The 22,262-nt window shown below is 66.3% G+C and overlaps 1 protein-coding gene across 4 annotated transcripts in view; it reads left to right on the forward strand.

The window, feature by feature from the left end:
* The window catches only part of CABIN1 (calcineurin binding protein 1), a 71,424-nt gene extending 52,022 nt beyond the window's left edge, over positions 1-19,402 (forward strand). For all 4 annotated transcript variants that reach the window (XM_061385525.1, XM_061385522.1, XM_061385521.1 and 1 more), the window contains exons 30-37: positions 12,353-12,516; positions 12,740-12,836; positions 13,278-13,940; positions 15,092-15,166; positions 16,405-16,651; positions 17,857-18,000; positions 18,731-18,957; positions 19,048-19,402. In XM_061385525.1, coding sequence (XP_061241509.1) covers positions 12,353-12,516; positions 12,740-12,836; positions 13,278-13,940; positions 15,092-15,166; positions 16,405-16,651; positions 17,857-18,000; positions 18,731-18,957; positions 19,048-19,191 — 1,761 coding nt within the window. In that variant the 3' untranslated portion in view covers positions 19,192-19,402. The remainder of the gene's footprint in view (positions 1-12,352; positions 12,517-12,739; positions 12,837-13,277; positions 13,941-15,091; positions 15,167-16,404; positions 16,652-17,856; positions 18,001-18,730; positions 18,958-19,047) is intronic.
* Positions 19,403-22,262: the final 2,860 nt, after the last annotated feature.

Raw genomic sequence — 22,262 nt, forward strand, 5'->3', positions numbered from 1 at the left:
CTTCAAGTTCTCCAGGGAAAAAAGGCCCAGTTTTTAAGAGCCTTTAAAAGGTTAGCACACTTGTGATTTCTTAGCTGCGCCGAGGTCTCCTTCCTTCTCGGCCCCCGGCTCTGCAAGCTTGGTGGACTTTGTGGCCTTCTCGCGCTGGGCCCGGTTCGGTCTGGAGCAGGTACCTAAGGCCTTTGGGTGCACAGGATGCCCAGGCCCCGCCCAGACAGGAGCACGGCGGTCATAGATCTCTGCACTCCAGGTGGGCTGCCCCCGCCGGCATGCTCGCCTGGCCCCTGGAGGCCAGTGTGGGCTCACCGTGCTGCCCCCTGCCAGGATGCTTGGGCAGAAACAGGCAGTGGGGGTCTTTAGCCCCTGGCATCCTTGAGCCTACTGTGACAGCCCCCCCCAGGGGGTGCAGAACTCAGCTCAGGGCCCACGTCCTGCAGGCAGCCTCCGCGCCAGTTTCTGACCAGCCCAGGCCAGCAGCTGGGAGCTTGCCATGTCATGTTCCTGAGAGCAGTCTCCAGCGGGGACACCTTTCCCACTGCAAAGTCCTTTCTCAGAAGCCGGCTCCCGGGACTGGTGGCCCTGCTGAGCCTTTCTGAGGCAGGCACGTAGCAGGCTCAGCTTCGTCCCCTGGGATGCCGCCCCGGGCCAGGCGCCGTCTGGAGGACTGCAGGGGGGCAGCTTCCGGAGGAGGCCCAAGGTTTGGAGCTGCTCAGACCAATGATGGAGAGGGCCGGGGCGGGGTGTGTCTCCTGGGGCCACGGGAGCAGGACCCGGTGGGACTCCCTGAGGCCCTGGCTGGGGTGGTGGTGCCGCAGGGACCTGTGCTGGGGGAGGGAGGCAGGGCTGCGCCAGTCCGCTCGGTCCTCTGGCCCCATGGGGCACCCGGCTCACTCCAGGTCCAGGCCCTCCCCATGGCGCCCAGCCTGTGGCCGGGTGGTGGCCTATAAGCCCGGGCACAGGGTGGGCGGATCCCCCAGGGCGTGGAGCCGACCCGCCATCGTTCCCTGAGCTCAGGAGTGTCCCGCGTGGTGGCCACCAGGGCTGGGCTTGCGGGCCGCCTCCCTTGCTGTGCTGGTCAGCCTGTGGGGGCCTCCATCCACGTGCTGCGCCTTGTGGACACCCCGTCCACGCCAGGCCTGACCGTGGGCCTCCTGTACGCCCACGGGGGGCCTGGCATGCCGCCCTGCCCGTGGGTTCACCCTGCTGTTGACTTCCTGGTCCAAGCCGTCTGAGCTCAGTTTCCCCATGTCCAAAGGCCAGCCAGCTGGATGAGGTCAGTGGTTTTCCAGCCCTTTTTCCAAAAGCGCCTTCTCACACACCCCGTTGGCACACACGAAAGGGCAGCAGCTCCCAAAGTCAGGAAGGGTTGGGCCCACCTGCTCTGGCCGTGTGCTCCCTGTTGGAGGGGGCCTGAGCCCGGGGGAGATCCAGGGTCCCTGCCCTGCCACCCCTCTGCTTGCCAGCCAGGGCTTCCCTGCTCAGATGCCATGCTACCTTTCTTTCTACTTTTCCTACTTGGAAAGTTTGACCGAGTGGCTTCTGAGAGAGTGGCATGGAGTTTGAAATCCGAACCAGAGTGGCAGGCTCTAGGAGCCCCCCGCCTGGTTTCCACGGTGACAGGCTACGGCTCCCAAATGCCCCTGAGGGTGGAGCACGGGCTCCCTCACAGGCCTGGCCGGGGACACACACACACGGCCAGCCCCGGGCCTGCCCCACACCTGGCCCCACCTGTAGCTGGTGGCTTTGGACAAGATGGTCAGCACTGGTTAGACTGTTTCTTGTCTGCCAAGTGGGCCTTACCAGACTCACCTCAGGGGGTTATTGAGGACCGCATGTGTCTTGGGGCCACCGCATCTAGGAGCGGGTGCAGGAAGGCCCCACGGGCGGGCACAGCCACAGCTGGGACAGGGACCTCGTGGAGCAGAGCTCACCGGCCCACTGGGAGGGGGTGCAGGGGCTCAGGGCCAGGTGGGAAGGATGTTGCAGGAATGTGGTTGATTAAAAACAAATTCTGAAATGTCGACCCCTGATCACATGTAGGAAGCTGGAAACTAGGGTGTGCCAGGGTAGGTGGAGCTTCCCCAGCAGGCCCAGCCCAGCACCAGGCTGGCACAGGCTCAGGCTCCGGCCCGGCCCGGGCCCCGGCAGCGCTGGCCTGGGCTTCATTTCCAGCAAGAGGCCCAGCTGGCCCTCCTCAGGTGGGCTGGGGCGCCCTGGGCTCCAGGAGCCCCGTGGGTGGGGATGACGCCGCACACCTGTGAGGGGGGCCGGGCTCTGCGGGCCGAGCCTGTTCCCCTGCGGCCGTTCCGCTGGAGCTGCTGGCTGTGTCTGGGGTCCGTGCTCGATCCCTGCCCGCCTCAGCTTGCCCCTCCCCGCGGAGGACCCCAGGTCAGTTGTCCAGGAGAGACACCGGGCACAGGCTGAGGCGCAGATGCCCCCAAGCCCATGCAGGCCCGCGTGGAACCGGGGTTGGGGTGGGAGGAGTCGGCCTGGTTTCCTCTGTGTGCACGTCAGACCCGGCTTTTCTAGGATGTGGCCCCTCCTGAGATGAAACGGGGTGGCTCAGCAGTCCCGCTGAGACGGCCGCTCTCGTTCCCAGGCCCCTGATGTGGGGCGGGCGTAGAGGAGCCGAGCCCTGGCACCCTCTTGTTCCACGGAGATGCTGGTGAGCCCCGGCCAGGTCACCAAGACCTCTGAGCCTGCCAGCCCCTTGCTCCATGCTGCCCACCCCCCCAGACCCCTGGCATTCTGCCCACGTGGGCCCCCTGACCGTCCCCCCTCCATTTGGGGGGTCCTCGGCCATCAGCACCCAGCCCGGACGCCTGCCCCTTCTTCCCGAAGCCACTCTGGCCCCCACCCTGTCCTAGACCTACCAGGTCAGCCAAGCTGGCCGTGGCCATGGCCGAGCCTCCCCACGGCAGTCTTGGCATCCACGGTTGGGCCTGTGGGTCAGGCCCTGGTAGGCGTGCTCAATGCGGAGCTGAGTGTGGCTGCAGGCACAGCCGTCTGCTGAGGTGGATGCCGCCCCAGGCCACGGGGACAGGGTAGTCCTTGCACACGGCCCTCCGTTTCCCCGGGTAGGCCCCCGTTCAAGCCCGTGTCCTCACTCACAGGTCAGATAGGCAAAGTAGCTGGACTCGGTGCTGCCCGCGACCCTCTGCAGAGCACAGTCTGAGCTGCTCCTGAGCACCAGAGGCTCTAGTGGGAACATGGCAGGGTGGCAGCTGGGGTCTGTGCGCCCAGGGGGGAAGGCAAGTGCCTTTCCAGGCCACTGGGGGAAGGAGAGGGGGCTGGCGCGCTTCCAGCAGAGAGGCTGCCCCGGCGCACGACAGACGGAGCCGGCACCCCACAGTGGGGAGGCCCACGCCTGCACGCCAGCTGGCAGCATGAAGGCCCGGCACCGAGAGCGTGGGCTGGGAGCTCCGAGACGCGTTCCTGCCTCTTGGGCAGAGCTGGACTCAGCCCTGGGAAGACGGGGGTTAGGTCGGGGGAGGGCTGGGTTAACAGCCCGCAGGCAGGAACCAGAGCAGTCTGCAGGCCTGTGTTGGCTCAGGTCTTACAGGGTGGCTGTGCGGGGCCCCTGGGCCACGTGGTCCCCGTGGACAGCACAGCCCTGAGTCTGGGGGTGCGGGCCTCAGGTGTGTGTGGCGAAGCACAGGTGCATGTTTCCAGGAGGGGGTGGCCACTGGAGAGGCCTGCGCTGCCCAGCGAGCACGAGGGGTCCAGAGAGGTGCTAGCAGGCCTGCCGTGTGCCCCGCCGGCCGCAGGCCTGGGGCCTTGCCCGTGTTTGTCTGGGTTCCACACCCCGGGCCACCACACGCCTCTTGGCCTTGGAGTCTTCCTTTCCATTCGCACACAGATGACAGTCTCCACCCGAAGGCCTCTATTCGTTCTCTGCTGCTCATTTGACAGGGACACCTGGAGACTCCTGGGCTTTACCTCTGGTCTTCTTGCTTTTGTCTGCCCTGCCAGGGGTTACTCGCGCAGACGAGTCGAGCAGTCCCACCTCCTGTGGCTCCCTCTGGCTTTGGTGGCCACCTCTGGGCTCTCAGGCCCCACAGGGGTGCAGGTGTTTACCCGAGAGGTGGTGGGGAGCAGAGAGCAAGCAGGGATGGCCAGGTGGGGCCGCGCGAGGACAGCTGGTGGCCCGAGCTCCCAGCAGGTGACGATACGAGGCGTGGCTGCTGCGACCTGACACGCGGCCCAGGCTCTCCTGGCCTGAGACCCAGCGCTGTGGGCACAGCCTCGAGGTGGCCCATCTCCCTGTGGCTCTGTGCTCTCTGGGAGCCCAGCCCAGGTCCTTCCAGTGCCAGGCGGAGTTATGATCCTCCAGGGGGGTGCCAGACTGCTGCTGTGGCCCTGGACACAGGGTGGCCCGGGAGTGCAAAAGCTGCCGGCTGAAGGCTGGCCTTGGGCCTGTTTGGATCAGGGGCACGTGGCAAGCCCGGGAAAGCTGGTGGGCAGGAGCCAGCCTGGGCAGGACAAGTGGAAGCTACTTGGCTTGGGGGGGCTGTCACCAGGATGGGCCAGGCGGCCCTGAGGCCTCTGGGTGTCGGTCAGAGGAGAACGGGTCAGTCCTGGTACTGCTGGGCTGGGGAAGCAATGGTGTGGGGGCTGGTGCCCGGCCTGGGCTGGAGGCAGCGTCTCCCATCAGCTCTGCCCCTGCTGTGCCTCTCAGCCGGGGAGGGGGAGAAGCAACCAGGGGCTGGGGGGTGACTCCACGGGGCCGCCCCACGGAAAACGCTGGGGAAGGCGCTGTGTGCTCCCGGCGGCTTTGGCTGCCCTTCCAGGAGGGACACCCACTCTTCATCCCTGAGCACTGCGGAGCTCTGCAGAGGGGTCCTGAGCCTGCCGGGCCTCTTGCCCAGCCCCGCTGCTCCCCCCAGTCTCATCTGCTCCTGGAACTCACAGCCCAGCTGGCGAAGCCGCCCCTCCCAGCTGGAAAGCCCCCTGCAGGGCGCAGTGGCTTCTAGCCTGCCCTCCCTGCTGGAGGATGGTCCTGGGAGAGTCGGCATTCCAGCTCCCAGCGCCGCACTGGGTCAGCAAGGACAGCCCCCCACTCACCCAGGCCTCTGCCTCGCACAGGGCACAAGTCCAGGAGCCCCGGGCTCAGAGCTGCGCGGTGCAGGGTGTGGACAGCCCGGCCCAGCGCACGCTGGCTCCTGTCGCCCTGCCGTCCACCCTCCTGGACGTCCCTGCCCCACTGGGCCTGGGACGCCCGGTCCCACAGCTTCCCGTGGCAAGGGCTATGCCCCCCGGTACCGCCGGGGGCCCGGCCCGGAATCTGCTCCGATTGGCCGGCCAAGTCAGTCGTGCCGCTGGGCCTGCTTCCAGGCCGAGCAGCGAGCGCCCGCGCCCCGTCCGGCCCCGCCGCCCCGCCCCGGCCCGCCGAGCGAGCCTCCGCGCCATGGCCCGGCGCCCGCCCTAGCTCCCTGCACAGATGCCACGGCGGAGCCGGCGGGTAGGAACTTGCCTGGGGCGGGCCGCGGCCGCCTTGCCCCTCTGCCCGCGGGCTCCCCGCACTCCGGAGCTTCGGCTCAGTCCCCGGGGCCGGCTCGCGCGCCCGACCCCCCGCCCGCCCACCCGCCCGGCGCGGCAGGAAGCCCGCGGGCCGCGGTTTCCCGGGCGCCGCGGCGGAGGAAGTCGGCAGGCAGCGGGGCCGCGGCGCCCCCTGCCCCCGGCCGGGGCCCGCACAGCGCCAGGTGGGCGGCGGATGGGCGGGCGCGCGCGCGGGGGCGGCGGGGGCCGGGAGAGAAGCCCGCCCGCGAACCCCAGGCGAGCCCAGCCGGCCCGCGGATGCCGCGAGTGGGCGCGGGGGTGTGCGCTGCGCCAGCCGCCCGAAAGCGAAAGCCGCCCGCCCGCCGCCGACCCGGCAACTTCGCGGCGGGCGGCGCGGGCCCGGAGCTGCGCGGGCCGCTCCCGGGGCTGGTGAGCCGGCCGGCGGGTGGGCAGCGGCGCCCGGCGCGGTGCTTCCCCGGCTATAAATAGCTGCCGTGCGGGGGCGGGAAGCTGGTGCCGGGTCCGGCGAGCGCAGGGCCTACTCCCCGCGCGGGCCGGGCCGCTGCCCCGCCGCGAGTGGGCGGGAGGGCGCGGGCGGGGCCCCGGCGCAGTTGCCAGGTGGGCTGCCTCCGCGCACTTCGTTGTTTGTCATTTCTGTTTCTCCCCGGAGGGGGAGGGGACGAACAGTCTGGCAGTTCTGGGGACCCCGTGTTGTGCGACGTCTCATCTGGCAGAAGAGCCTGGAAACGGGCGGGCGCCGGCTGCAGGCAAATGGCAGGCTTCCCCAGCCCCTGCCTGCGCGGGGGACTCTTCCCGGTGGACGGCGCGGGGACTCCCTTGCCCTTCTCGGCCCAGCCTGGAGAGCTCCCGGGGCCAGGGCAAGGGCGCCCCTGGCGGCTTCTGTGCGACCCTACGGCCAGAGGCGGCCCTCCGGGCTTTGCAGAGGAGGCCTCAGGACTTCCTGCCCCCAGGGGGTGCTCAACTTAGCCCGGCCCTGGCAGGCCCTTAACCCAGGGCCTGGAGCCAGCTGGTGGCCCTGACTGCTGTGGGAGGCGCCCGGCCCGTGGCTCAGCAGGGCTTCAGGGAGATGGGGAGCAGACAAGCTGGACACTGCGTCCTACTCCACCGGGGCAGTTCCTAGAGGAGATGGAGCCGTCTGGGCCTGAGAGGGGAGAGGTGGTGCCCGGCTGGCCAGCCCCGGCTCTGCCGCTGCCCCCCGTTGGGGACAGGCCAGGTGGATGCCGGGGGCGGGGCGGGAAGTAGGCTGAGATCTGCTGCCGCGGGTCCTGGAACTGGTCTCCCGGGGAGGTGTGAGTGGGGCAGAAATGGTGGGCTTGCCCCGTGAGTACTGTCGGCCTGTGGGCAGCGGGTGCAGCCTTGCACAGCCCTCCCTGTTGCTCTCCAGGTGGTCCTGCTGTTGGGGAGGTTTGCATGGGTACAGGTAACAGGTATCTCCCAGGACAGTGGAGGACGCTGGTATCCTCCCCAACAAGGCCGTTCTTGACCTCAGAGCCTCACTGTCCAGAGACCGACCCCTTCCTGGCTCCGCCCGGGGTCAGCCTGCAGCACCGAGGCTGTCCTGGAAGCAAAGTCTTCGTGTTTCTCTGGGGGAAAGGCCCCTGCCCTCCCACCCTGGCACCCACCCCCGCCCCCGGCGCCGCTGAGGGTTCCCTCTAGGCCCCTGCTGCGTGGAGTGGGCCGGCAGCAGGCTGTCCTGGCCTCGCCTGCTGGGAGCGCTGAGTCACCGCTGCGCCCTTGCCAAGGAGGGGCAGGAATCCCTCTGTTGGGGAAGCGGGTTCTCCCTCGGGCGCTCTGTGAACTGAGCAGCTCTGGGAAGGGGGCCGGCTCGGGGCTGAGGGCTGGGCTGGCCGGGACAGACGGAGTCCTCCCCGCATCTCTGGGCAGGCAGCCTCAGCCTCTGTGGGAGGGGTCCAGCCCCAGGGGAGGGAGAAGAGCCCTTACCTGGCCTCCTTCCTGCTGACGGTGAAGATGCCTCCCTGGAGGTCCCCCTAGAGGGGACTTGGGGAAGTCAGGGCTCCCCCGCGGGGTGATGTGCTAGGGTCACTTGAAGTGATGGGGAGTTTGTGATGACGAAGGAGAGTCTCACGTGTGCTCCATTACCGAGTTAAATACTAGAACGAGAACTTCATGTTCTCCACGCCATCTGCTCAGGACACCTGGGGCACGAGGCCAGCCCTAGGGGGCTGTCCCTCCCCCGCCTCCCCACTGGGCTGAGGCTCCTGATGCAGGCTCCCTCCCTGGCTTTTCCTGAACCACCCCCTCCCCAGAGTCCTGGCTCTCTCCCCGCTTCCTCCTCAGCCCAGCCTCTCTCCTGTCCCCTCGCCCTGGGGCACAGACCACCCCTCCAGGATGATTGCCCAGGTCCTGGGATGCACTTGGCTTTCTGTGCAGTTGCCCAGCCAAGCTGCCCTGGGGGACCCAGGGGCCCCCCTCACACCAGCGGGGCTCCATCCGGGGCGCAGACCGCCCAGGCCTGCCACCCATGAGCTGCCCCAAGGTGGAGGGCACTCGGAGCAGGGTTTGCGGCCTTGACCTGGAACGTTCCTTTTCTGGAGAGTCTTGTAGGTCGGCCAGGTACCCCCCCAGAAGGTCACCTCTATGCAGGCAATAGCAGGCCTACTGACCGAGAGGCACACAGAGGAGTTCAGGGTCCAGGGGGCCGAGGGGCAGGAGGCAGGTCGGCCCCTGACACCGCCCTGGAGCCCCTGCTCAGGCGGGCTGGGCTTGGGAGAGCCCCAGGTGGACGCGGGCCCTTGGGAGCCGCCTGCCTCTTTCCACCCGAGACCTCTGGGCCCGCGGGCCCGCCCTCCTCGCTCCCTCCCCCGGGCCCCAGGCACAGCTCTTCTCGGCCTTCCTGGGTGCTCCCAGTGGGGCTTCTCTCCCCTCTGCCCACCTGTTAGAGCTGCGCGGGTGCTGGGGCACAGGCGCGTCCCGTGCATGTGGCAGTGGGGGTCAGTGGGGGCAGCCGGCAGCCGGAGCTGGAGGACAGGCCCACACCGGGGCCCTGGGGCTTGGTCAGGAAGCCTCTGAGGCCCTTGGGGTGCTAGGGAGGCCCCTGGCTTCCCCGCACGCTGTCCCCCTGGTGGGAGACTGAAGTGACTTGGTGTCGCTTCCTGGTTCCCCGCAGCCCCAATTCTCTGTAAGTCACAAGCCGCGTTGCTGACTTCTCAGTCCTTTGTGAGCGTCCAGGGAGGGTGCGCAGAGCCCAGGCCAGCAATCTGGCCCCGGCACCCCGGTCCCGGTCCCACCCCAAGCTCCCTGGGCCACCCTGCACACGGTTAGTTACATACTCCGACTGTCCCTGCTGGTGTGGACACGAGACGAGTCCGGGTCTCCACTCAGCCCCCACGGCCTGAGCCTCGCTGTCCCCCCTCCCAGAGGAGCCTGGCCCCCGGGGCTGAGCAGGGCTCGGGCTGTGTGTCTCGCGGCCTTCTCTCCTGGCGTTTCCCGGCCACATGCTTTCCCGGGGGAGGCTCTGTCTCCACCCTTGGTGTGAAGGGGCCTTGACTGAAGGGCAGGGTCCGTGAAGGCAACAGGTGGGCCTGGGGCCCTGGAACGACCCCGAGGTCTGGGATCCCGAGCGGTGGCCCAGCTGGTGGGTCTGCTGTGAGGGCCGGGACCGGTCTGGGTTGCTGCCCTCTGTCTGCCTGGCTCAGAGCCGGCCCTGGGCCCATGGAGAGGCTGTCCGGCCGCCCTCCTCTGCCCAGGGAGTTGCGCTCCTCAGTGGCCCACGCTGAGGCGTCTAGGGAGGTGTGGACCGGCGGCCAGCCGGGAACTCCGGGGCAGCAGGGAGAGGAGCCCTGGCCCATCCAGTAAGAGGCTCTCCTCAGACCCCGGTGTGCTTGGCTCAGGCTGAGCTGTGGGCCTTAGCAGTGCCCCGTGCCCAGGGGGGCCTCTCCCGTCCGTCCCCTCCCCAGGACCCCCCTCCAGGCCCCGCTTCCCAGCAGCCCTTGAGAGCGGACTGCCTGTCCGTGGATCAGCTGCTTCGGCCCGCTTTCCTCAAGAGCAGCAGAACGTGCCCAGCTCTGGGCTGCAGGGAGGGTTCAGGAGCTGTGTTAAGCGCTTGGGGCTTCCCTGGTAGCTCAGCTGGTAAAGAATCCGCCTGCAATGCAGAAGAATCTCAGTTTCTCATTCCTAGGTGGGCAAGATTCCTTGGAAAGGAGATAGATTACCCACGACAGTATTCTTGGGTTTCCGGTGGCTGAGACAGGAAAGAACCCGCCCGCGATGCGGGAGACCTGGGTTCGGTCCCTGGGTCCGGAAGATCCCCTGGAGGAGGGCATGGCAACCCACTCCAGTATTCCTGCCTGGAGAATCCCCACAGACAGAGGAGCCTGGCGGGCTGCAGCCCATGGGGTCGCAAAGAGTCAGACAAGACTGAGTGACTAAGCACACGCATTACGCTAGGCCTAGAGTCTGGGGCTCCATGAATTATCCAGTAGGTGGTTGCGGTTGGTCTCAATGACCTCATCCACCCGCTGGCAGCCTGGAGCCTGAACAGCGGGCAGCAGGGTCAGCTGAGATCCTGCAGAGGAGCCGCCAGGCATGCGGGTGAGCTCTGAGCACGCTGAGGCCGCCACTGAACCCCAATGCCCCCCAGTGCCCACGCGGGCGTCTTCCTGGCCAGGAAGGAGCCCCCGCCTGCCGCCCGGTGGCGGGCGCCTTGAGGAGCAGGCGAGCCGTGGCCCCCAGCCCCACCAGTACCACCGCCCTTGGTGGGGGTCCAGCTCCCCACCGTCCTGATCCAGCCTGTCCCTCGGGCCCCCAAGCGCATCTGGGTCTTCCTGTCGGGCCCTGCTGCCCACGCCCTTTCCTTGGTCCCAGTGTGACCCCTGCCTCCCCGGGGCCTGCACACAGCCCTCTCTGGGTGGTGCAGGGGCCTCTGCTGCGGGAGGGGTGGGACGTGGCCGCTTCCCTTCCCTTCCACACATGGCGTCCTCACCCGGTGCCTGGTCACTCAGGGGGCTCCCCGTCTCTGCAGGGGCTTCCGTGGGAGGCGCTCCCGCCCCACCCTGGGAACGGGACGAGGCTCACCTTTCCCAGATGCCGGGCTCAGCACAGCCCACAGAGGCGGGGGCGGGCCTGTGGGCTTGCTCACCACCTGCCCACCTGTGGCCCTGCAATCTGCCCAGGGCTCGTGGTAACCGCTTTCCTCCTGACCTTCTGTGCACTCTGCCTGATTTCTTTTTACCTCCTGATTTTCTGAAGTTGCTGGTCTTAACGTTCTGCCCGCATGTCTTTACCCGGCCTGGGGTTAGTAGGAAAGAGCCTTGTGTGAGGGGGTGGGAATCAGGCCCGTCCCAGGAGTGCTGCCCCCGCCCCAGGAGGCTGCGTGAGGGCTGTGGCCTCCAGGCTGCCTGCTCCTTGCTGACCTTGGCTCCCCCCACCACCGAGAGCAGGTCCAGCCAAGCCGTGCACCCGGAGTCGTGATGGTGACACCCCAGACTGGGCGGGCCCCACTGGGAGGAGCAGCGTGTGGGAAGCGGGCACGGGGAGGGCAGCCTTGGAGGGCGAGATGGGCAGTCGCTGCCTCCACGTGACCAGGTGGGCGGCAGGCGACTCCTTGGTGCCATCCGGCAAGTGTCCTCATCGAGGCCCTCGCTGCCTGCAATGACCCCATGGGCTGGCAGCAGCGGGAGGCCCAACCCCACCCCCCACCCCCCCGTGACTCTGTGCCCTCCGCGGAACATCTGTGTGCACCCTGGCTCACCTCGCACACCCCTCTCCCCACCCCAAGTGTGTCTCCATCACTGGCCCTGTGCAGACTGTGGCAGGGACCACAGGGATGCCTACAGGGGCATGGGGGGGCATGGGGGAGCATGGGCCCCTCCTGGGTCTCACTCGGCTGCCCACGATGCCCTTCTAGCCCCTGCTGTTGCACCTCAGGTGGGCTGCGCCCCCGAGCTGCTGCAGAAGCTGCGCCCGCCGGTAGGAGATGCAGCATTGGGACCCCGGCCCCATGTTGGCCGGATGGTGCTTGTCGGGCAGCGCAGGGCTGGCTGCTCGGCCTTCTCCAGAAGGGCCCCCGTGTCCACTGCAAACCGGTGGCCAGGCTGCAGGACCTGGCCCCGAGGGTGTGGAGCTCCTCGCTTGCCTGAAAGGCTTAGGGTCGGGGGTGGCCTCGCTTCCCCCCAACCCTACCCCGGGACTGCTGGAGCAGGAGGAGGGGCCACAGGCGGTTGTCCGGCTCCCCAGGACACGGCACCATGGGCCCCACAAACAGGAGGCAGTGCTGGGGCTCATGGTGCCATCCTTCCTGGGCAGGAGTTTCTCCAGGGTGCTGGCCACGGGGCCCGCCTGGGAGCCTGCCCCGGAGACACAGTTCCTAAGGTCCAGCACCCAGCCTGGGGCAGCTCAGAGGCATGAGCTTCTTCTGTTCACTGGCCCCCCTCAGCTGTGCTGGCCGTCATCCCCCCTTGACTGCTCCTGTGCAGGTGGGGAGGTGCCATGGGAGCCATACTGGGGGTGCTAGCTCTGATCCAGGCGTCTCCTGGGGCTAAGCACGGCACAGGGTCAATGGGGGGGCTCCCACCATCTGGCAGACAGTGGGGTCAGCCAGGAGGGCAGTGGAAGGGGTCCCGGCCGCACCAGAATGCTGGGCAGACAAGAATTGAGGGAAGGCGGCATCCAGTGTCCCCGGGAGCGGCCGCTCACTTTTGGAGGCCCTCAAGAGTCTCCAGCACTGCTGGTTGGAGCGCTGGGGACGGCCAGGCCTGGGGCTCGCCTGGCCTGCCCAGCTGCTGCGGTTCACTTGTGATCTCCCACTAGGAGCAGGTGCCCCCGCACCGTCAGCCCGTGTGGTCCTCTCACACCCGGCTTATCCGTTCCTCAGGGCATCTGGCGGATCCCCGTGGACGAGATCGACCGGCCGGGCAGCTTTGCCTGGCACATGAACCGCTCCGTCGTGCTGCTGCTCAAGGTCCTGGCCCAGCTGCGGGACCACGGCACCCTGCTCAAGGTCTCCTCCATGCTGCAGCGCACCCCGGACCAGGGCAAGTGAGTGTAGCCCGCAAGGGTCGGCCAGAGTCCTGTGTGACAGCCAAGAGTAGTGGGCCGAGCCCACTCCCCAGCCCTGGGGCTCAGAGCCTCACCCCGGGGACCGGGGACACACGCAGTGCCGGTGTGCGGAAGGAGGCCCCGGGAACACTTCCGGGAGCAGAGGGGCACGGACCGCCGTTGCTGCGCGGCTCTGACCCGTGGCCTCCCCTGCACGCTGCAGGAAGTATCTGCGAGATGCTGACCGCCAGGTCCTGGCACAGCGGGCCTTCATCCTCACTGTGAAGGTGCTGGAGGACACGCTGAGCGAGCTCACGGAGGTGCACACCCCACCCACCAGCGCCATCCAAGGGGCCCTCAGCCCACGCCCTCACCCAGCCAGCCCCCCTCCAGGAGCTGCGCTCACCATCTCCTCATGGCTGGGCACTCTGAGGCCAGTCACCACCCTAGCGGGGGGGTGACCGTGAGCCAGGGCTGTCGGCCGCCATGCCCCCTGCCCAGTGAGCCTGTCTGGGCCTGGTGGGGGGCCTGGGTGGGCTCATCCCTGCAGCCAGCGCACTTGCCGGCAGGGCAGGGCGGCTGCTCCTCAGAGGCAGAGCCATGGCCAGGGCCCTGCAGGCAGTGCTGTGGCCCCAGCCCTGACCAGCGGGCAGACGGGCAGGCCCAGAGTGGCCTTGGTGGGAGAGGCCGGGGTGGGCACTGCCGGTGCCTGGGGCAGGAAACACCAGAGACCACGCGTCTAATTCTCGCTTTCCTCGTAGGGGTCGGAACGCCTCGGGCCCAAGGCCTGCGGCTTCCCTGGAGCCAGGATGACCACAGACGTCTCCCACAGGGCCAGTCCCGAGGACGACAAGGAGGGTCTCCCGCACCCCAAGAAGCCCCCTCTGGGCGACGGCTCCGGGCCAGGCGCCGAGCCAGGGGGCGAAGCGGGTCCCCTCAACCACCGGCCCGTGGCCATGGATGCAGGGGAGGGCGCAGACCGGGCCGGGGCGCGCAAGGACAAGGGGAGCCCCCGGGCCGGCCCCGCTGAGCCCATGGACACGTGTGACGCCACCGCCCGAGGCGCGGACCCTGAGCGGGGGCCACCGCCCCTGCAGCCAGGCTGCCCCCCCAGGGACCGGGGCCCCGAGAGCCGGCCCACCGAGCTGTCCCTGGAGGAGCTCAGCATCAGTGCCCGGCCGCCCGGCCCACCTGCTCTGGCCCCGCCCACCGCCACCCCCACCCCCGGGCCCAGGCCAGGCACCCACCCCGAGGAAGCACCCCTGCGGCCCAGCCGCAAGAGGAAGCTCCTGGAGGACACGGAGTCCGGCAAGACGCTCCTGCTGGACGCCTACCGCGTGTGGCAGCAGGGCCAGAAGGGCGTGGCCTGTGACCTGGGCCGCATCGAGAGGATCATGTCGGAGACCTACATGCTCATCAAGCAGGTGGGTGGCCTCAGGCGGGCCCCCGGAGGCCTCGGAGTACACGTCAGGTGGCGCCCCGCAGTCCCTGATGGTGCCATCCTCGGTGCTCCGCAGGTGGGCGTCTGGTCATCCCTGGAGGCCCCGTGGGTGGGCGTCATCATTGCCCACCAGGCCCCACCAGTGGGTGTCCAGTCATTCCAGGAGGCCCCACGGGTGGGCGTCCAGTCGTCCCCAGCCACTCCGAGGTGTCCTACTCTGAACCCCAGAGAGGTTCAAATAGGTTACTGCTGCTGCTGCTAAGTCGCTTCAGTCGTGTCTGACTCTGTGCGACCACATAGATGGCAGCCCACCAGGCTCCTCCATCCATGGGGTTTTCCAGGCAAGAGTACTGGAGTGGGGTACCATTGCCTTCTCCACGAATATGTTACAGTTTTACTTAACTATATCTCGGGAAAGCTGGGGAGGTATGTGCTGAAAGAGACAACTCTCTTCTAAACGTCTGTAACTAGTCTCAAAGGAAAGGAGGCCGCCTTGCAGAAGCCTGGTCAGGCCGGGCGGGGAGGCCCTGCCACCTCTCTCCTCTGCTGCCTTTTGTGTTTTTCAGTCCCTCAGGCATAGGTTTTTATTTTCCCTCTAATTAGAGAAAAATAGGTTCTTTCCACAGGAAGAGCCCCGGGCAGTGTCAGGCGGGCACAGGGTGAGCCCCTGACACCTCCCTCCCGTGTCCCTGTACTGCTGTCTCTCTCAAGCATCAGCAGTGACTTTGTAGTTGTTGCTGATAAACTAGGAAACATAAGCCCTGGGTTTCCTGCAGGTGAGGGCAAGCCCTTTCCCCACCCCAGGCCGGCGTCTCCCCCACCCAGGGCCACCGCCAGGCCCCCTCTCCCCGCCTCACGCCCACCTCTGTCCCCTGGGCTCCCTCAGCCCAGCCCACCACCCAGATTCCAGGGGGTCAAGGGGGCAGCTTGTCACCCAGGCCCCCCCAGCCTCCGCCCCCAAGGGTGAAGTCCCGCGGCCACAGATGTGAACACAGCATGGCCAGCTGGTCCCTGAGCAGCAGCCCTGGGGGCTGGGGCCCGGGGCAGGGCTGGGACCCCCCCAGGAGCAGCATGGGGGGCTTGTCTTGAGAGCCGTCGTTGAGGCCCACTGACCGCAGGCATGTCCTTGCTCAGGTGGACGAGGAGGCTGCCCTGGAGCAGGCCGTGAAGTTCTGTCAGGCCCACCTCGGGGCTGCCGCCCAGAGGCAGGTAAGCGTGGCCCCACCCGTGCCAGCCGCCTGGTGTGTGGCACGCAGCCCCAGGCTGCAGGCTGGGACTGTCCCTGTGGTCGGGGGGCCCAGGGCAGGTGGGCGGCAGGCAGCTGAGCCTCAGGTCCTGAGGGAGGGACACAGGGTGGGGCCCAGACCCCGGCGCTGAGTGCGGGCCGCGTGAGGGTCCCGTCACCCCTGCAGCCCCCCAAGCCCGGGCACGGTCCCCGCCCCGTGGACCTCACCTGCGGAGGCGGCTCCTCGGCATGGAGGTGGCACTGGGGTGGGCCAACGGGAGCCCACAGGCAGGGCCCAGCCTCTGTCCAGCCTCCTTTGTCTGGGAAAAGCTGGCTGTGGGGCCGGGCTGGGGCAGGGCCGGCTCAGGTGACCCTGGAAGGTGGAGCTGGCCGCAGGCTGGTCTTGGTGTGGCCTCTCGGTCTCCAGGGCTAGCCTGGCCACCCCACCCCACCCCAGCAGCAGGAGGGCAGGGACCCCACTCTCACTTTCTGCCCCTGGGGGACAGGTCTTGTCTCGCCCGCCCTCTGCTGGAGGTCCACTGGAGTGGCAGGGGCGTCCACACCAGTAGATCCAGGGACGGGGCACCTCCCGGAAAGCAGATGTCAGGAGAGACGGGGTCAGGGTGGGGCGCCAGGTGCCCCCAGGACGCTTGAAGCTCCTGCAGCCTCAGGCCAGGGTCCCCCTGGCGATTCAGAGGGGACAGTGGGCCCAGGGCCGGGGCTCTGCCGCTGGGCACCGTGCGGGGCCCCTGCCCCACCTCACAGCTGCCTGCGCAGAGCCGTGGCCGTCATCCCCCGAAGTGGGGGGCTTCAGACGAGCAGGGAGCTGTGTGCCTGCGGGCGGGAGGCCCCGGAGGGCCCGGCTCCCTGAGGGCCGAAGGGCTGTGTGGGGGACTTTGGGGCTGCAGCCTTGAGCCTGGGAACCGCCTCCAGCAGACCCCGTGTCACTCCCACTCTGAGGCCCTTCCCACCAGTGGCCTTGGGAGGTCACTCTCCAGGACTGACCTGTGCTGCAGCCGCCGCCTTGGGTGCCCCCGTCCTGTGCCCCAGCTCCCAGCTGCACCATCCTCCCAGCTGGCACCCAGCAATGGGAGGGTGCAGGTCCCGGCCAGCCTGGGGCCCCTCTGCCTTGCCCTGGACGTCCTCAGGCGGGGCCCCCGGCCCCCCCCGGCCCCCGACGTTGGCAGGGTGTGCCCCCCTCACCCCCACTCTGCCCCCCCAGGCAGCAGGGGACATGCCCACCACCCCGAAGCACCCCAAGGACGCCCGAGAGAATGTTTTCCCCGCGGCCACAGCCCCCGTAGCCCCTGAACCCACGCCGGCAGACGCCCCGCCGCGGCCCAGCGACGGCCACGCCAAGCCTCGCCTCGTGTCAGCCACTGCCTCCATCCCAGACCCGGCCAAAGACCCCGGGCCCCCGCGGCTGCAGAGGCCTGAGGCCGCCCCCAGCACGTCCTCCCTGCGCCCAGGTGAGTCTGTGCCCTCCACCCAGCGGGCAGGCCCAGCAGAGCCACGGCGGGCCCAGTCCCCCAGCAGGCCTGTTGCTGCAGAGATGTGGGCGCCTCCCGTCCGGTGACCCCCGAGTGCCATCTCCACCCTCTGCCCGCGTGTTCCTACTCCCATGGAGGCTCAGCAGAGTGCAGGGTCCGGACCCCAGGTTCACGCGCCCTCTCAGCAGTCTGCGCCCCCGGAGACGGGCCACAGGCCAGCGGACGCGGGGCTGGGGCTCCATGGGCAGGAGGAAGCCCCGATTCCTACCACACTCAGGTGCCCCTGGGAAGCGCAGCCCGTGGCGGGCAGGGGAGCCCGGCCGACCAGGGAGGGCGCACATGCACGCACGCACACTTGTGCCTCTCCCTGCCGGCTCCGCACGCCCAGGCCGGCGCCTGGAGGCGGCGGTCAGCTAGGAAGCCCCCGCCCCTGATTGAGCAGCTCCACGGGTCACTCAGCCAGGCCCCCCGGGACAGCTGTGTGAGGACGGGTGTGCCCAGCCTGGCGGGGACAGCTCAGCACAGCCCCTGGGGCCACTGCGGAAGGGCCTGGAGCAGACGCCCCCGGGCCCGCGTCACGGCTGTGCCACCCGCTCCTGCTCCTGGCCGCAGGGTGCCCGCCACTCCGCCTGCTCTGTGAGGCCCAGCAGGGCAGCTCCGGGCCCCCCAGGGGTCGTGTCTGCCTCTGCCGCACGTGGACTGGGCCCTGGGAACCCAGAAACAGCTGGGCAATCAGAGCGAGAGGGCAGGGCCAGCCCATCGTCCAGGGGCTGGAGCTGACAGCCGGGTGAGGAGCAGCTGGCCAACCCCGCTCCTGGGGATGTGGCGGGCGTGGCAGGAGCGGCCGGAGGAGGAGGAGGACAGGAGGCCCCGGCCGGGGGCCTGGGGGCGCACTCCCAGCCCCCTCCTCGTCCAAAAGGTGTAGCCTGGCAGGAGGGCCCATTTAGCCCGCTCCGTCCTCAGCTGGGTCGTTCGGGTCCAGCGGCCACTCCTGGGCGCTGGGGTGGGGCCCTGTGGTGTCGGGCTCACCGGGTGTTCATGTCCAGGCGAGTGATTAGCAGCCTGGCACCACCCGGGCCATTGTGTCGGAAGAGGCCTGCACGGTCACGGGCATGGTCGGGGTGGAAGGCCCTGTCCCGGGGGGTGGGGCGCACGTCCCCCACGGCCGCTCTGTGTCCCCCCAGGGGCAGAAGAGCCGGCGGGAGGCGCAGAGGGCCCGGGCTTCCCGCCCCAGGAGCCGCAGGACAGCGAGCATGTGAAGACGGCCCCCGAGGGCCCCGCGGCAGAGGCCGCCCCCCGGACTGGCACCCAGCCCGCCTGCAGCCAGGGTAAGGCCCAGCATGACCCCGGGGCCAGCAGGCGGCGGGGGTGTCCCAGCAGAGGGACCTGGAGACGGCGGGGGCGGGGGCAGATGAGAAAGGCAGGGGCACCCGAGTCCCCTGCTCCACACTCTGCCGCGCAGATGGGAGTGGTTCGGGTGGTGCGAGGCCCAAGCCGAGGCCACTTGGCCCAGATGGAGCTGAGGGGAGGCCGGGGCAGCCGGGAGGCCGGGCTGGGCAGGGGACATGGCGTCGCGTCCACGGCCCTGCCTGAGTCAGAGCCAGTTCCCAGCAGCCAGGCCCCCGGGGACTCCGTGGGGCGGGGCCTCTCTCAGACCCCTCTTGGGACAGCAGGGCCGCTCCAGCTCCTTTTAAAGCCGCAGGGTGGTGGACGGGCGTGGACACCAGCCAGCCTGCGGCTCCTGGGCGCACAGGGGTGTGGACGTGGGCCAGGGCGGGCTCTGGGACGTGAGAGCTGACGAGGTCTGGGAGGCTCGGGGCTCCCCGGCGCCCCCAGCGGACACACTGCTCCTGAGCCCCCCACCCCCACCCCCACCCCGTCTCCGCTTCCGCCAGCCAGAGCCAGGCCCTCGGGGAGGCAGGGAGACAGGAAGCGGCCTGGGAGCCAGCACCCTGCGGTCTAATACGGCCAGAGGGGAGCAGGGTGACGAGGCTTGCAAAGGACAGGCTGGCCTGGGAGGCTGCGGACCCTGCTCAGCCTTCTGGGTCCGTCCCGCAGTGGCCAGCTCCAAGGCGCCCGGCGGCGGGAGTGCCCCACCCCCCGAGGGCCCCCTGAGCAAGGCTGAGCCTGGCCGGGCCAAGTCACGCCTGCTGCCCAACATGCCGAAGTTGGTCATCCCCTCGTCCACCACCAAGTTCCCCCCCGAGATCACCGTCACGCCGCCCACCCCGACCCTGCTGTCACCCAAAGGCAGCATCTCGGAGGAGACCAAGCAGAAGCTGAAGGTGACAGCAGGTCCTGGGGGGCCCCGGGTCGGGGGCGCGGGTGGGCTGAGGCTGGGCCGCCACTGACCCCTGCCCGCCCGCCCGGCGCAGTCGGCCATCCTGTCTGCACAGTCAGCCGCCACGGTGCGGAAGGAGAGCCTGTGCCAGCCGGCGCTGGAGGTGCTGGAGACGTCGAGCCAGGAGTCCTCGCTGGAGAGCGAGACGGACGAGGACGAGGACTACATGGACATCTGAGGCCCGGCCCGGCCCTGCTGAGGACGAGGACCACATGGACGTCTGAGGCCCGCGCCAGAGCTCCGCAGGGCCTTTTTTATGACCTGTCGACTTTGTAAACGCGCCCCCTCCCCGCCCAGGCGGCGCGTCCACGCTCCGCGGGCTCTGCCTGGGTCAGCGGTGGAGGATCCGTTTTTTTTTGGTTGCTTTTCTAATAAAGATGAAACAGTCACCTCGGTGTCTTTGTCCCTCAGGGCGGGGTCCCCATTCAGGGCTTCTGGGCCCCCTCCCCCGGGGACCGTCAAGGCAAGGCAGCCCCCACCCCTGGACGGGGCACAAGGCTGAGGGTGCAGGAGGGTCCGGCTGGGCGCAGGGGCTGGCCTGCACCCCTGGGTGGTGGGAACCCAGAGCGTGGGTCTGCACTGACCGCCTGCACACCGCACTCCCCCTCCTACGGGACCGGCCCTGTGCCTGTGGGCTGAGTGTGAGACAGCAGTGTGGGCCCCCATCACAGAGGGAAGCGTCTGTAACGCAGCGGCAGGGCGGCGCTGGCCGTGTCCTGCCACCCTGAGCCCGTCCGTTCTGGGCATGCATGTGCTGGAGGGGCCCGGCCTGCCCCGGGGCCTTGTCTGGACGGCCAGGGTGGCAGAGAGACCCTCCCTGCTGCCCGCTGCCCCTCTCCCTCCCAGGGGCCACTCTGTGCCCCTTCCCCATCCTGAGAAGACAGACACCCAAGAGGCTGGGCACTGCCAGGGTCCCCAGCCCAGCACGGGCGGAGCCACGCGGGGACCCAGGGTGCTGGGCTGGCCCTAACTCGGGCCCCTTCCCGGCCGCAGGGCTCCGCCGCTTCCCCACCCGGCCACCCCCACCGTGCAGTCCTGGCCTCCCCCGGCCCTCCCGTCCAGCTCTCCTCTCTGTGCAGCCAGAGCGCCCCCTCCCCCTCGTCCACAGACCCCCGGCCTGGAGTCAGCTACACCACGCTGGCATGCTGCAGTGGGGAGTCTGGCTAAAAGACACCAGGGATACCCCCCCAGTAGAAAGGTGCTCGGTGGGGCTTGGCCGAGAATACACGCCCCGCCCCGCGCAGCTGCGTGAAAAGGACTGGTGAGGGCTGGTTAACAGGTACCGGGCGGCTCTGCTGGAGGAATCTTGAGTGGTCAGCTAAGAGGCCAACCCGGTGCTTCTGTCAACACAAGGGGCACACCTTGGCCAGGGTCATGTCCGTACAAAACTTCCACTTGCAAAGTACCTGCTTAACTGGGGAAGTTATGCTAAAAGGAGATTCCCAACCTAAAACGAGCAGGTTGGGCTTCCTTTAATATTCCAAAGTTTATATTCTTGCAGTTAGAAAAAGCTGGCCATAAGATCAAACAGACTGAAAGGATGACTGATATCTGGAAACTCCTCTTAAAACTATATCAGAACCAAAAAAAGGCTGCTAACGGCCTGTCACTGACTCACTCTCTCCCTCTACCTGTATCTTCTTCTATCTGAATTACTTGGTCAGATGCTAGCTCATTTTTTTCCTTTCTCTTCCAACTCTTCCACCTCCTGCTGTTTGCCTTTACGCAGCAAAGGAGAAGTAGAGAGAGAGGGAAAAAAAGCACCTCTTAAGGAATACTCTGGCGTGATACCCAGTCATCACTCTCTAATCAGCACAATCATCCTTTGCTTGACTCCACCTTTTAGAAGGTTTAGACGAGGATGTAGCTGCTCTGGTCAGAAAGACGGTCTAGGTTGGTCCGAGTTACACAATTAACGCTTGTTAGACTGCTGGACCAACTTTTCAGAACCACCAAAAGAAAGAAAAGGCGGTAGCTACGAAAATTTATGAACGCTCAGTTGTGCCAGCTGAGTACACAATGCCAGCTGAACGTGAACCAAGTCCCAACCCGCTTAATTCCAACCAGTAGAGAAACTTAGCTTGAAAAACAAAAGGAAGTCCCGAGGAAATAAGTCCTAATGAGGAGAACCTGATTTTCTATCCCTGTTGCCTTGAGATCAGAGCTCCCAGGGTCACTTACCTTATCATGAAAGTGAAGAAAGAGAAACAGGGAATGAAGCCTTTAAAAATATTTCTTACATACTGGTGAGTTTCATACTGAGATATCTGATTCACGACTAAGTTGAGAAAGTGAGGCTAGGTCTCTTGTGTCTGAATGTATGGCTCTGTATGTGTCTGTCTGTCTTTGTAATTCTAATGAAGTTTAATTTGTAAGTGAGCTCTGATTTAATAGGCCTAAAGAAAAGTAATTGCCTACAAATCAGAAAAGTCTAAGTTCAAGAGAAATTAAGCTAAGTGAATTTCAGGTTCACATGAACTGGGAAATATTCAATATTAAATTATACCTAGTATTTAATGTTTAAGTTTGTTGGCCTAATTAATATAGAAATGTATGCATTTATCAACATCAAATATAAGACTAAGTATACTCCTATCATTCGGCCTAAAATAACATTATATCTGTTACAACTTTGTCAGCAAGGAAATTAACTTAATATGAAGAAACTTTTTAGGAAAGAAAATGTAAATGGGTTAAAGCTTTTCAATAAACTCTACTAAGAGTAATTATGTTTTAGTCTGTCCAGATTTTAGTAAATTGAATTTCTAGGGTTCTGCTAAATTAAGTGATGGAAGTTTACTTAAATGGGTAGGGTACTCCCAAATAAAATGATACATTAATCACTGATAACTGGCTTCCTCTTACAGAGAAACTCACGGCGTTTTGGACTATTAATGAATGTTTGATGCCTTCTTGAGATGTTCTCTATGAGAAAGCACATGTTTTTTAGAAATTGTCATTGGTGTTTACGCTCACCAGTCTACAGGATGCTAATATAAAGGTCAGCCCATGGTTGCTTACAGAAAGTAGGATGTGTGTTCTCAGTACAGAAGGCGTGAGGAGTGGAATCACATTTTATTAAGGGAAAAGGAAGGATGTCTGACCTAAGAGGTGATTGTTTTTGAATGGGCAAATTAAGTGATGTCTGCAGAAAAGTTTTGGAAAGTGGACTCCAAGAGAAGAATTTTGTGCATGGTACAAGTTTTCTTAACATGTTGAACTGCCTTTGATAACAGACTGTAATTTCTT

The sequence above is a fragment of the Bos javanicus genome, chromosome 17 (genome assembly GCF_032452875.1).
Source record: "Bos javanicus breed banteng chromosome 17, ARS-OSU_banteng_1.0, whole genome shotgun sequence".
Classification (NCBI taxonomy): Eukaryota; Metazoa; Chordata; class Mammalia; order Artiodactyla; family Bovidae; genus Bos; species Bos javanicus.